This window comes from Carettochelys insculpta, chromosome 8 (genome assembly GCF_033958435.1).
Source record: "Carettochelys insculpta isolate YL-2023 chromosome 8, ASM3395843v1, whole genome shotgun sequence".
NCBI classification, from domain to species: Eukaryota; Metazoa; Chordata; order Testudines; family Carettochelyidae; genus Carettochelys; species Carettochelys insculpta.
Window position 1 is genome coordinate 54,238,195 of NC_134144.1, and position 15,800 is coordinate 54,253,994.

A 15,800-nucleotide genomic window follows, 5' to 3' on the forward strand; every position below is an offset into this window, starting at 1 on the left:
CAGCGCCTGATTAGCATGCGGGTGGCCGCGGCACTTCGAAATTGACATGGCTCACCCAGATGGGGCTCCTTTTCGAAAGGACCCCGGCAACTTTGAAGTCCCCTTATTTTTATGAGCAGATAGGAATAAGGGGACTTTGAAGTAGCCAGGGTCCTTTCGAAAAGGAGCCCTGTCTGGACAAGCCGTGTCAATTTCGAAGTGCTGTGGCTGCCCACATGCTGATGAGGCACTGAATATGTATTTCAGCGCTTTATTAGTAAACTGTGAAATGGCCATTTTCATGGCCATTTCGAAGTTTTTGGCTAGTGTAGACACGGCCTTTCAGTGGTAAAGAGCAGACATTGCTACTAGGGAAATGGGACTAGCAAGAAGGAGACTTCCCCCTGCCCTGCTGCATTTCACCTGCCCAAAAATGTATTTTGTGTGCAAAGTGGCTGACTAGAAAGTTTGTGGGGATAAGAAGGAACAACTTGGTGCCATGTTGAAAGAGTGGGAGTGAAATTCTCTCTTCTGGCTGGGTTGCTGGGGCGCCAGCATGGGATGTGAAACATGAATTCAAGTTCTAGCTGCTTCATTCAGAGTGATCTGTGATGGAAGCTAGCTAATTCTAAACATCTTGCCTGCTCATGTGGTCTTAAAATCTTACCTTTTAAAAGTGTGTGTTGGGGGTGGGGTTGCACCTGGTTACTTCTTCTGAGGAAAAATGCCCCTGCTATGTTACTTAGGAAGACAAGGAGGATGAGTAGTATTTTTTAATGAACTGACTTCTGTTTGGGAGCAGCTTCTGAGTTTACAAAGTTCTCTGCTGAGTTCCTGATTTGTATAAAATCTGTATGTGGAATCTATCTTTAGGAGCTTCAGGCTACTTTGTAATCTGTTAGGAAAGTAATTGTTCTGCCATATAACAACAAAATGACCATAAAAATTGCTTAGCAATTTAAATGACCAAGGTAAGCAAGAGACATTTTGGAGCTCCCAATCCCCTGAAATTTTGAAAAGTAAGACATCCTAGTGTAAATACAGAATGACATTAAGGTAACTAAAGCCATTGTAAATATTTTTGCAAGTCTTCTTGCACATTTTAGTTGTGATTCACAACCTTATTTCTCCTGCCATGGGAAAGATTTTCATTTCTACAACTTGTTAAAGAAATAATTTTAGAAGTATCCTATAGGGGGCACTCACGTACCACAAACAGATTCAACTATTTCCAGACGAGTCAGATTATGTTTAGATGGAATAGGACAGACCCTGGGGCACATATTCACATTACCTTTTATAGGGAGAACAAAAGTGAGTAAAATATAAACTAAAATGCACTTTGTCGTAGCCCTACTATTCCCCAATGAAAGACAAAGCCGTATTAAAAAGTGCATTTAAATGACATTCAGAACCTGATTATGCTAGAAGCATAAAAGCATGATCATGTAGACAGCTGAGCTTGTCTGCATTTTAAATTCTAACCAAGATATCTGATATATTTGTTTCAGTGGTGAGTACAATTATTATTCTCCTGCAGAGTATTCGGACTGTTTTGAATACTAAAAGGCAGGCATATGCCTTGCTCTTCTGTTTCTGTGAAATGACTATCTATTCAAATTTCCTTTTAAAGAAACTTGCCAGTAAAGAACAGTTTGCCTGCTATGGATCTGAGACAGGTTGCCACAACTGTAATTTGGACTGAGATCATATAGTCTTATCTTATGGTAAAAACCTTGTATTTAAATGTATCTTTATGTGATCCGTTTTATGGTTAACAAGATTTAGCCCCAAACCAAATTGAAAATCCTGCTATGACACCTGGCAGTCTTCACATGGTGCCTTATTTTGAAGCCGGGAGAAAAACATTCCCTTAAAGTTTACAATGCTGTGCTACAAATTTGTAATTTTATGTTCTGTATCAAGGTAACATAAAAGTGAATGTAACAGTTTCCCACAGGATAAGTTTCTAAATAGCATTAAACAAATTAAATATTGCTAATGTACTCTCGATGCAAAAGGAAGTTTGAATGCTAAACTATAAAGCCTTGCACATGTAGAGTGCTCAGTCTTCTGGCTCATTATTACCATATTACTGTGAGCTGAAGCTCCCAATTCATTGCACGCCACCCTCCCTGGGATACAACCTGTTGTATGCAGTGCAGTTTGTTTAAAGTATATGCATGAACAAAGGAGTTAAGTGAGCTAGTTCAGGAAGTGAAGTACATATACTTGATATTTGTCATGCATGAGAGACTGTAGTGGTCTCTATGGCCATTTCTACACAGGTCACTTTCTTTGAAAATGGCATGGTAATACACGGCCCAAAATATGCTAATGAGGCATGGATGCAAATTCCCCACGCCTCATTAGCATGCAGTCATGTCATTTCCCGAAAATTTTTGGGAAGAAGGGGCCTCTTTCTTCCGGAAGACCCTCCGGGAGCCGCGCTTCTAAACGGCGTTTTGAAGCCCAGAAGAATGGTCTTCTGGACTCCAAATGACATGACCGTATGCTAATGAGGCACGGGGAATTTGCATCCATGCCTCATTAGCATATTTCGGGCCGTGCATTACCAAGCCACTTTCTTCGAAAGTGGCCTGTGTAGAAACGAGCTAAGGGCGGTGAGCTAAGCAATACAGCAGTATGTTTAGGGGGTGAGGGAGGGTTACCTTTGGGAGAAAAAGCACACTACGTTAAGAAAGCTGAAACTTTGAAAGATTACATTAAAATTTTAGATTATTTGTAAAATGTATTTTTGTAAATTCTCTATATAATGCTTATAATCTGATCATTAATGATAATCATGACTGTTGTAAAAAGAAGGAAACACAAGTTTCAGAGCTGGCCCAAATATGTGTGAACTTCTTTCAAAAATTACCTTTTGTACTGTTGTTTGAAAGCACATTTTTACTGAACTCAACTTTAGTCCCAGTTCAAGAGATGTTTTTAAAATATTTGCTTTATTCTATCTACTCAAGCAGACTTGTGTAAGCTACTAGCAGATTCAACAAGTATATAGAAATGCTGCATGTGGAAACATACTCAAATATCTATTGCTAAATTTAATTTCTAATTTTTAAGTCTATTATTGACAATATATGACATGGCTCCAAGACATGAGTGTGTTAATGGTCAATGAAATATCTTCCTTTTCCCTGTGGTTAGAGAGAGTGTGGCTGTTAGGAATATTTGGAAAGTATTCCCATGGATTTTGGAGTGAGTGTGACAACAGCCTTAAAATCTTCTGGATGGTGAATAATGGAGTAGCTCTATGAGCTTTGTAGGTACTGCACATAGGCCACGTCTACACTATGTTGAAAAGTTGATTTAAGATGTGCAATTCCAGCTATGACAATTGCATAGCTGGAATCTACTTTTTTTATCCTCCTCTAGCTGTCCACACTATGCACATTAAATCAAACCCCAGAAGATACAGCCTGAATAATTTGGTCTTCTGGTAAGCATAGGCATAACCATGGAAGTGACACAGCATAGAAGGGAGTTAGAAGAGGACTTTATATTCTGTAAGACTATGTCTACTCTAGCCCCAGAACTTCAAAAGGGGTATGATAATTGAAAGACGCTAATGAGGTGTTTCCATGAATATGCAGTGCCTCATTAGCATAATGGTGGCCACGGCACTTCGAAAGTGCTGCTTTCGATCGTGCAGCTCGTCCTCACAGGGTCTTTTTCGATAGCACCCCACACACATCAAAATCCCCTAATTCCTATTTGGTTATAGGAATAAGGGGATTTCAAAATGAAAATGTAGTCCTTCCTGCATGCAGTTAATATAGTGAAGAATTTATTTTGTCTTGACATTTAAGAGGATTTTTTATAGAAACATTTTCCAAAGCAACAAAAATTTCAATATCAAGAGCTTCTATTGTTTCTGTTTTCATTTGCAAATCTATAACGGGCTAACTGTATTGTACCAGATTCTCAACTGTTTAGGGTAGCTATATGTTCTTCAGTGAAACAAGGCTATTTGAGAATATGGCCCAATATTATGTGGATTGTTTAAAGACAAGGATCCACCCAAAGTGATGTCTTGGTGAAAAGCTCTTGAAATATAATAAGAAAATCCTAAATTCCAATATTCACCAAGCTAACATCTTCACATACTCTTATGCATTCATTACATCTTCCAGCTTTTGAAGCAAATTGATGTAATTGTTTCCATTGTCCCATATATGTTTTTGAATACCTTACAGTTTGTGTATTAAAGCAATGGCAAACTGTCTTGAATGCCAGACAAGGATTTCCATCCATGCTACTTGGTATGCAGATATACACGTTACAGTTCAGTCATGAAAAACTTTTTCAGCAGCTGTTGAAGATGCACATTTAGGAAGAGACAAAAAAAGTGATGTTTTAGGAACTGGAAGAAAAGCTTTCTCCAAAGGAGGGGTTGCTTGTCATAGTGTAAACCATTGAATTCAGATAAATAATCTTTTATAATTTTTGTCTCTCTTTCTCCTTCTGTGTCAGCTGCTGCCTGGCAACTTTTCTACATCTGAGAGGACAGGGCAGGGCACCCGGCTGCCTCCAGAACTGCTGCCAATATCATTCCCTAGCAACCTGGTTTTTCAGGCCAACTCTTCCCTCTGAGAAGCTGCATACATCACCTTTGTGACACAGTCCAGGAACGTGGGTATGTACAACCACAAGTTTTCTTGTTAACTTCTGACCTGAGGTGGGCATTAGGCAAATCATTATTTCAAGTAATAGGCCACCTATTCAAATACTGTAGCAAGCATCACACCCTGCTCCCCCCCAAGAAAAACCTTTAAACACCTGATTTTTTTCACTACTATAATTGAGATATTTCTATAACCGCTAATGTTAGAATTACCTCTTGATGATTAATATTCTTGTTTTATACTAGCAAGTAAAAATGACTGGTTCTACTTTGTTTAATTTATCACAATAAGAGATTCCATCATATTCTATAGCTTGATGAATTAATTTATTTAACTTGTCACTATTAATAAGCCCAATTAATATGAAGAAGGTATAATGCACTGAAGGAACAAACAGATTTTGAATAGCATTTCTAACTTTGATTCTCTGATCACCATTAATTCATTCTAATTCCCCATTTAATTATAATATTATTGTGAAAGAATGTTTTCTAGATATCCACAAAGTCTTTCCCCAAACCTTTTTAGCTGAACAATCACTGGCATTTCTTATTTGTGTCACTCACATGGAAAAGAATGAACCCTTCAAAAGTAGAACTCACTTTTCTGACAATTGAACTATTTCTACGACAGCTACTATATCCTTTGATGGTGACAGAGAACCCTGCAGAAGTCCACATGGTACATGTGTAAAGGGTGGACTTTAAAAATAATATCAGTGATGGTGGAGCGAAGAAGTTTAACAGGTGTATCTTTTTTATGAAAATTTCTCTGAGATCACAAGAGTAAATTAAAACCATATCAATAAGTGATCATTGAAATTACTTTGTCTTTCGAAGTGCATGCACACACCAATTTGCTACTTGAACTTTGTGTTACTTTTCAGGCACACTTTGTTACTCATTCCTTCCGACATTTTCTGGTTTATTCTGTAATGTATATTACACTATTTATACCAAAGGAATCCATGCATAGGAGCTTGTAGGTGCTGATTTGTTGAAGGTGGAAAGATCGTATTAAAGTTAACGTTATTCATATATATTTGCACTTCTGCTCTATATTGTTAGAGTAGCTTAATTCCATCACATAGATGTGACAGCATAGTGAATAATGTTTAATGGAAATGAAATTGTGGGGGAAAATGATTTATTAAAGGTCAACTTTTATTTGTTCAATGGCCTATATTTTAAAACCAGGCTTCCGTGATAATTACCATCTCTTTATAGCGCAATTTTAAACCAAGATTCGCTTTTGCATGGCTATTTGACAAATGATTACTTATAGGTAATTGCATTTTTATTTATAATTCTGAGTGCACACATTTTTATTTATTATTCTGGGCATATTGACACCTTATTTCCTGGAAATACAGAATACATTGACTTTTATTTCAAAAAAGTGAAATGATTTTCAATTTTAATAAGTTTAGATGCATATGTGATTTGCAGGATTGAGAGTAAGATCAATTAATTCCTCAAAGACTCTCATAAATGTTAATGTTTAAAATGGGTAGTAAATTGTGCTTTATCATTAGAGCAAATTATTCAAGTACAGTACTGAAAAGCTTTGCTACATAAATATGGAGTAAAGCGAAAAAGGAACAAATTAGTAATAAAGGGTTAGATAATTGGACATATGTTTTTATAGAATACGATTTTTTGTAAGAATGATTAACCTGTAAAGGCACATTATGCCAATTAACAGATAATGTCTGAAGAAAAATTGACTGCTTTTAATATTATGCACCTTGAGACTCGCACATAGGATGCATTTTATAAATCTGAAAAATAAAATGGACTGCTCATAGATATTGAATCAAAATATTCAATTATTATGCTAAAGTTGTGAGGGGAAGATAATTCAGTTAAAATATATGAAAAGACTATATAAAATCAAAAGTAAGAATTACAGCTTTGCCAACAGTGCACTGAGGAAAAAGTCCTGTCTTCTGTAGCATACTTCTGGTTCTTTGTGATGTACGGCCCAGTTTTGTGGCCTTTCTCTGTGGAGAAAGCCATTGCCTCCAGTGGAAATTCCCGTGCCTGGCCTGAGGCATCTTCCATTCATACCTTTTATGAAATAAAAAGAAAAATATTCAGATTTGAGACATCTTAAAAATGTAAGAAGACAGAGTTACTGAAGTACTGTTTGGAAGAATCATGCAGGTTGAGTATTGTAGTTCACAAAAAATGACACCCTTGAACTAGTGGAATGGTCTTTCAATATGTAAGTTCCCATTTTGTCCGTGAAGTGAGGGAAGAGGTCATTTCCTAAGACCATAGACATTCAAGGTGGAAAGGATCTATTTCATCTTCTTGTCTAATTCACCCACAAGTTGTCAGTATGGGATTCTTCCCAACTCTAGGTCAAGTCCCGCATTCCACAAAACAGGTGTAAATTATAAGTGACATTTGTAGAATTACTCAGGAGTTACACACAAACATGTAATTTGACCCAATAGAATATTCTTCAGTCCTGGTATTAAATTTCTCAAAATGGTAGGGTCTTAGTATTCTCTGGTTGAATTTTGGACCTGGTCCTAGTGTCACAAATCAGTGGGAACAGAAGTGGGTTCTTAATTTTATAAATAGCTACGTCAAGACATTCCTAACCTATCCACATCATTTTAGTATATATGTTTAAAATACTCCATAATCCTCCAAAATTGTGGTTTTTTCTTTCTTTTTTGCTTTGATGGCATCCTCCTCCTCTACCACCACCACTGTCCTCTCAAATCTTCTGAGTATTCAGTTTCATATAAAATGCATTTTAGACAGTGTCAGGTAACAGAAACACAGTTACAATGACTAAGGCTTTGCCCTTGAAATATCAAGGTCTTAGCTGACAACTTTAGCTTCTTGCTACATTGTGATAAAACAAATCTCTAAAAGTCTGTATTATTGACTTAGCACCTGCTGTTTGTTAAACATGTTTTAAGTTTTATAATAAAAAAAAATAACCAAAATGCATTTCAGCTTCTGATAGGCTGAACTTTTTTCCAAATAAAAGTGACTACCCAACACAGGAAAAAAAGAAATCTTTTATTTAAAATGTGAAAATGTGACTCAGATACACTAGGTCAGCTCTTTAAAGAGGCGCCAGGAGCTAACCAAAGTATACAAATAGATCTTTGGATGTCAACTTATTTACCACACATAATAGTTTTTTAAGGCACCTTCCTGTCTTTGGCTAATAAGCGATGCCTTTGGGGGGTTGCTGAGTCATTTAGTGTGATAAACAAGCCCTCCTGAGGTTTGTATTGGCATATCTTAAAAAAAAAACAACCCTCACTCTTTATTTCATTTTTTGCCATTTCTGTAGCTGAGGCGACCATTTTCCTTTCGAGTAGGACTCCCGTTACTTTGCTCCCTGTTCAGCCTGTTCAAGGAGACTGCTTCTGGTAGATACACAACTACAGTGTGCTACTTCTAGAAGAGAGGCTGTGAATGAGCTGAGCCTGGCTTGCCGTTGGGGTGAGGGGAGACAGGCTGAGTTGTTGGCTACAATGCAGCAGCCTCCCTTTTCTCACCGTCCACATCCCAACCGACTATTGAGAGTGACTCCCCTTTCAGGGAGACAGGAATAAGCGCGATTTGTAGTGGTCTCCAGTTGCGGGGGGGCGGGGGGGAGATTTTCCTGTTGTGTTAAACGCCTCTTCCTCAGTCACAGAGGTGATTTATGCGGACACCAAAGCGGTGTATGGCAGAGCCTGTGATTAATCAGTGCATTCCCGTCCTCTGGCATCTCTCACGGCCCCTCTTGCGTGATGTAAGATCAGACGTACTCCGCGTTGAAAAGTCAAGACACACGAGCGGCTCGCACACACATGCACCTCGCGAGCCTGCTGAACGCAGGGAGAAGGCGGCCGGGCGGGCTGGGCTCATTTCGCAGACGAATTCCCAGTGACATTTGTAAATTACGCAGCTCGCTTGCAGGCTGAGTGTGCAGCTAAGCCACCCCGGCAGCGGAGGACGCTTCAGCAATGTCTGAGTTTCTTTTCGCCTTAGTAGCGCTCTCCGGATTATTTCCTGTTGCTAAGGGGCTGGCAGCGGGAGCCGATCGAGGTAAGGTGAACACTTTCTTCTCCTCTCTCGGCTGAGCTGGGGAAGTGTCTCAAACTTCCTCCCGCGGCTCGGCTGCATGGGACATTTGTCTCTGCCGTGGCTTCTCGGGCTGCTGGTACACGAGCGAAAATAGGATCAGGTGGAGGCGGTTGCAGCAGGAAAAGTCGCTTCCTGCGGGCACGGCGGGCTGCGAGTCGCAGACTCTGCAGCTGTTCGCATCAGATTTCACGGGAGGCGATGCTTATTGCAACGCATTGCAAACCTCGGCTGTCTGTGCTGGTGAGCGGCCACACGGCTGCGGAGCTGCCTGTCGGCTCTCAACTTGCATTTCCGTAACTTCCTTACCTGCTGCAAAGCAGCAGCTCGCAGGCTGCGAGTCTCCAGGGGCTGCTTTCCTCTCTCCAGACTCAGCCTCTAGGGAAGGGAGCGACTCTGCTCCTAGCGTCTGAGCAAAGGCTGGTTTAAGCGAGGGCTCTGCGCAGGGACAGTAGGTCAGAATCTTCTCTCCCTGTTGTATGTAGAAGGTGTGCAACCCAGGCATGGGTCGTACCTTGAGAGATCATCGGTGATGTACTTTCAAGCTCAACTTCTTTTTTATCTCCTCCTCAGTAGGGGATTGCATTAATTGGCTAACTAAAACATTCAGACGCAGGGAAAAACCAAGAGCAGGTGAACTTTCTGGCAAGAGCCTCGGGTTTCTCTTGTAGAGGCTCTTTGAAGTTTTGTGAGACCTCCCGGGCAAACACAGAGCCAAAAGCATACAGATCAGTAATTCAAACCGATCGATGTTCACAGGGCCGTGATTAAAAGTATCAAAGTGCACTATGAAATCTTGATTAAGATCATCTCATTTTGATTGACAATGCTCAGGTTTACTGTAGAAACCGCTGAATAACGGTATAAGCACTATCAGATAGGAGGGGATGGGGAGAGAATGTAGCACTGAATGATCTAATGACTCTGTGTGTATTTTCTGAAGGCAGTTATGTATTAGCTTTAAATTATTGGTCCATTGTGTTAAAAAACCCAAACAAACCAACAACTAGGCATGAATTGTGATGGTTCCATCCTGCGTGGTGTTAGAAACTATGATATTACTTTATATGTTTTAATGGATAATGTCTAAATAATGTATAGACACAAGCTGTATGTTAATACTAGTTGAAGCGTTCCTGTGAGTTGTTTTATAAGGCTAGTCAGTGGTGTATTTTTGCAAGTGCTGTTTGGCTCTGTCTTTCAAAGGAGCATCTATAAAAATCTCCAAAGGTCCTTTTATTCAATTCCACTACTTTACCATCCATTTGATCTCTGAACTTTATTTAAATAGTGTGAAGTTCATGAGGGGCTAAATAAAATGGCACAGTCAAGCAATAAAGAACACAGAACCTTTCAGCCAAAGTACTAACATTAAGAAGTTGAAAGAGCAACTGTTCTCCTGTCTTAGGAAGTCTTTGATCAAAGGCAACAGAATCCCTTGGGCTGGAATTAAGTTTAGCTCTTCCTTATACTTACAATATTTGATGCTATTAAGAGACTGACTTTGCGATATGATGCTTGAATTAAATATTTTAAAAGTAGGATTTAGGTTGTCTGTAGTTATTAAGCACAACAGCATTATGTTGATTTGACTCCAAATTGCTTCATAGATGAAGAATTAATAAAGAGTGAAAGCCATTAGGTCACATTGCTGTCTAGATCCTTCGCCTCTCAACATCATAACTAAAGAAATGAGGGAGCATTAAATGTTGTCATCTTCAATTTCCTAGGAATGAATTAGATTTTATTATAAATGTAACTATATGAGGCATTGAACTTGAATTATGAATCTTGGCATGTTGTACATCATACACTGGCTACTGAATTGTTTACTGACTACTTAAAACTCATCTGAACAAGTACAAATGGCTCTTAGAGAGTCTACTTCAGAAACATGTTTCTGTTTTAATTGAACTACCAACACTATTGAGTCAATGGGAATTGACTGGCGATTAAAAAATGAAATGGATGGCTCACACCACAAGCTGGCTAACACAAAAGGTATTACTGTGACATCTTAAACTTGTCTATTAAAACCTGATATCCTAAGATACCAAGCTGTGGTGCAGGAAACATGTTGGCATGTAGTATAGTGGCACCTGAATAGCCTAACGATTCTAGGAGACTCAGCTAGGTTTACGAATGGTAGAAATGGCTTTTTATGATGCAGCATTGTATATGAAGAATTCTGATCACACTAATGTCTGCTTGTTGGAAGAACTTCAAGAACTTTCCAAGATTTGCACAAACTGGTCTGATTACATTTCAACCGCAGTAGCCTGAATACATCAGTGATCTTGTGAATAAAAACTTAGCTATGAATCTTTTTGTGAAACTACTGCAATCTAACCTAGCAAACCTAGAAACTACTGCAATCTAACCTGCTAACTTGACTCATGAACAGAAGATTCTGGTTTTACTTTTTGCTTTACAGTTGTTTTTGGTACATTAAGTGCATTCATTTAGTGTACACTAATATAGACTGTTGGCTTAAGTTAGTCAATCCAGTTTTAAAAAGGGAATATCCTTCTAAGCGATGTCAGCCCAAAAGAGTGGGATACATCAGATTCACTTAGAGTCAAATAACTCATTGTATCAACACAACCTCTTATCAAAGCACAGTCTGGTACAAATTAAAATTTAAAAGACATGGTGTTTAAGAGTGTCATATGTTCTCAACAGAAATGATTCAGAGTATACCACATCTGGAAATATTTTATTTTCATGTCAGGTAATGTTTGGACCATATTTTTTTTTAAGGCATGTGTAGTAGCTAGAGGCACTGAGATCTCATACTAGGGTGAGGGAAGTCTCTGCTCTGCAGCTTTGGCTGAGAGGCAGCTGGCTTTTAGTTCATGAGTAGAGCATAGGGCTTTAGCCGCTATGATTGCAGGTTCAATCCCTGGAGCCGGCAGCCCTGCTTTGTCAGTGTTACACATGGACTATGCAGGGATTGTTATTTTTTTAAATGAAATGTTTAAAGCTTGTCAAAATCATGGCAGCAATCTGTCCAAGCTCCCAGATTTGGAAAACTCTAATCACAGTATTGACCCAAAGGGAATTAGGAAAAAAATCATGGATTAAATCTGTTCTGCCACCAAAGCAAGGTATATTGAAAAGTAAATGGTTAGAGATGAGAGAGAAGTTGAGGGGGAAAAAAAGGAAGAAAAGTGGCAACAATAAAAAGGAATAGAAAAGTAGACAGGGAAAAAAAACAAGCTGTATGGTAGAAAGATTCACTTATTCTTTTAGAAATTCAGTAGCTTTGGCTTGGTTTTCAAGTAGTATTTTGAAGAAAGTTCACGGAACCAGTCACTCTTAAGGTTCTCCTACCTATAAATATAAATCTCTTACAGTAATGCTGGAGGAATCCCTGGTGACACTGGGCACAGTGCACCTAATCTATTAGAGATGTAGTTAGAAAAGTTGCAGAAGAAGGGGATTATTCCAGTAATTGAGTTGGGTGTCAGCGTTCTCAGAGGGTGCTGCAATTTCAGAAGGCAGTCCTTAAGAGATTCCATTCCTGAAATTCTTGAAGGACAGTGAAGGGGACATGTCATCACTTTCTCTTCACACACATTTACTGTCCTCTTAATGTCTCCCATAACCCAACTGCAGGATTCTCACCTAGTCCTGTGTGATCATCTTGTTTGTTGTTCTGCTCCCAGTGGGACCTAAAAGAATTTTTAGTGAATCACAAAGATGTCATAATGAAAAGATATCCATTTACTTAAAACTCATGAATTACTACATCACTAAATCCACTGCACACATTTACTTTCATCTACCCCAGTTTTAAAAAGCATGTATTCCCTTGTGGGTTTTTAAAGCTCTTAGGCATCAAAGGAGAGGAGGAGATACTCAGACATGGCAGGTTATGATGGAAAATGCACCTTTTTGGATGCTGAAATATATGCAAAAATCTCTAAATATGAGGAATTTACTGTCCTCCCCCATACCCTGCAAGGAAAAAGAAATCTTGACTACATTTAAAATTTGGCAATGGATTACATGTACATTAACTTGCAATGGCCAGATACAAGAGTTAGATGATTCTATCTTAATCTAAGATTACCTGACCCTTACAGTTGAAACCCAAAACCAACATAAAACTAGTGACTTCTTAAATGGTTGGTTGGTTGGTTGTTTATTTTCACTTTGTGAATCTCTTTTCTGTTCTGCCTTTAAATGGTTAAAGTGTGTGTGTGTGTGTGTGTGTGTGTGTGTGTGTAAGCTTGACTTCAATCTTATTATTAATACTTTGGTGTTTTTTAAGTAGACGAGCCCTCCCTCTCCCCACCCCCCGCCAAAAACAAAAACAAAGCAGTTTTTACTCTGCTCTGCCAAATGGAGCTGCTCCTTGTCAATCCGCTGTAAAAGTATTCTCAGTATTCTTAAGACAGACAAATTCAGATAAAGCTGTTTCAGTGCTTTAATAGGGCAGTGCCTGTTCTCCAACTTAAAACTCGGTATCTCTGTTAATAAATAGCGAGAGCAATATGGTACCCACACAGACAATGGTTACAAGGGCATGGTGACATCTCCCAAGTTTTTACTGTGAAAAACAGTTTTACAGAAAGCTCAGTGTGCTCCTAAGAAATTAATTTATTGTTGGTGAAACAGCTCTATAGACCAGAGAAAAGATAAGGGCACTTAGGATAACGGGCTTTTTTTTTTAATGACTTAATGATGCATTTGTAAGTGAAAATGAATACTTTCTTTCACTAGTGCAATTGGCACTAGGTAAAATGCATGTGTGCTCCCAGATGAGGATGCAGTTACATGTACAAAATACTGCCGTTTTCAGAAGAATCAGGGACGTTTCTATGCAGTCTTGTTCATAGGCTAATTAACATGCATGTCATCTCCTAGCCATGTCCTCATTTGTGCTAAGCAAATAGGTTTTAATAGATCTTTTTTTCCCTTCATTAAAACAATGTCAAAAAAGACATTATAAAAGGCAAAAGTCTTATCAAAATTTTACTTTTCTCCAAACTCTTTTTAATTACTCAGAGACTTAAAGCTATTCCTGCTTCAGATTAAGGTATCCATCCTACTAAAATTTACTTAGATATTTCACTTTACACATGTGAGTAGTTCCAACCTCTTCAGTTGGCCCACTCCTGTGAGTAAAGTGTGCAGGTATTTACAGAACAGGGGTAAAAATGCATCCACTTAATTGTTTTCAATGTACATTTAAAACAAGTAGGATTTTGGCATTTCCATGCAGCACCTACATATTTATTTGGACTGTGATTTAATTTTAAATTTGGACACCTAAATATTAAAGTTGTAATATGTGCAAGTATTAGTAGTTTAGGCAGTAAGAAGCTGCATTTGTTACTTATTCATGCATCTGGTGAAGCGGGTCTTTGCCAATGAAAGCTTATGCTCCAAAATATCTGTTAGTCTATAAGGTGCCACAGGACGTATTTTTGTTTTTGAAGATCCAGACTAACTATGTTACCCCTTTGATACTTGTACATACACTGTTCTTTCTTTTTTCACTTAAGTTATGTGATTTCAGAAATTCTGTATTACCGCTCTTTCCTAAATGAAATTAAAAATAAAGTTTTTGGAATCAAACCTTTCCGTGTTTAGTTTTACAGTGAAAAATCCAGTTCCATGTTTGACTGTATACACCCTTGCCTACCGAGTAATATGTGCTTTCAGTCAATGTAACTGAATTATGTTTCTTTGCTCTTAAGCGCCATCTATTGAAAACGATTAAAGTATGTGTACATGCAACTGTATTCCAGTTAAGGATTGCTTGTCAGTAAAACAGAAGAAAGCTGCCAAAAAGTACTAAGCAACCTATTTCTCAGATGCAAAACATTGTTTTTCATATATTTAGAAAAGTGAACTGAGGTCTAATTCTGATTGTTTTAAACCAGTTCCATACCTATATAATTCCATTGACTTCAGTGGATGCACTCTTGGTTTGTGCTAGGGAAGGATCCTAACCCTCTATTGGGATTGGCTAGCAATAATCACTATAAGTGGATGCAGCTAGCAATGATCACTATAAGTGGATGCAGCCATCAGTGCTGCTAGATTTTGATTCAGGATTGTGCACCAGTGAATGCAATTCCAATTAAAGTCAATGAGAGTCTTTTAAATTTAATGAGAATTACGCAGAGCACTTAGTGATGCAAACAAAATTATAATAAGCCATAAAATTTGCAGCCAGTGATCTGTTGTTCTTCACTATAAAATCATTATAGAATCTCTGTGTGTGTTTAAGATTGAAAGATACTCATAGCAGAAGTTTGTCTTCCACTCGTAAAACACCCATTATGCTTTTAAATTGTATAATATATAGAATATAATTATCTATATGCAAATAGAAAGAGGAGTTCCAATTTCATTTATTTTGTTTATGACCTTTGTTGTGCTGAAGTGGTTGTTGATTGATCACCTGAGCTTCACAGAAGAATGCATCTCTCCAATAGAGGGATTTAAACAACAACCAATGTTTGCTTTTGATGTCATTAAACAATCCAATTAAAAGAGAGTTGCTTCTTTTGAACTATTGAATAATGGTAGTCTTTGAGTAGGTGCTTCAAGCTGTCATTGTTATTTCGTTAAACTAAAATATAACTCTTCATGGAAGGAAGCAATAGTGCTACAACAAAAATAGGAATGAATCAGAAGGAAGGAATATTGCTACAACAAAAAGTCCAGCTACTGAATATAATACCTCATAATGTGTTCTTATATCAGCTGGATGTCCCTAAGTAACTTCTTATACATTGCTTTATCTTGAATGACTAGACTTTTTAGCAGAATGACACAGAGTTGAAATACAGTACAAATACTTTAGAAATAAAAGTGTACATATTTCTTCTGGTAAGATCAAGGTACAGAAGATTGTCTTGTTTTTTATTGTTATCAATAGGATAGCCCTTCCTAACTTTTGTATATGAGACTGAATTGAATGACTTACCCTGTAAGTATAACAGGACAGGTGCTATTGAAATAAAGCCTAACTTTAGAACTAAAATATGTATAATTCATTGAGGATTCCACCACCACTGAGTTTTTATGTGATGGCAATTCATAAGCTATTCACTCC

The 15,800-nt window shown here is 38.0% G+C and overlaps 1 protein-coding gene across 1 annotated transcript in view; it reads left to right on the forward strand.

Annotated features, from left to right (window-relative positions):
- Positions 1-8,221: 8,221 nt before the first annotated feature.
- Positions 8,222-15,800, forward strand: part of LRP1B (LDL receptor related protein 1B) — a 1,349,009-nt gene continuing 1,341,430 nt past the window's right edge. Inside the window, exon 1 of the mRNA XM_075000767.1 lies at positions 8,222-8,689. Within this exon, the coding sequence (XP_074856868.1) occupies positions 8,608-8,689 (82 nt within the window). The 5' untranslated portion in view covers positions 8,222-8,607. The remainder of the gene's footprint in view (positions 8,690-15,800) is intronic.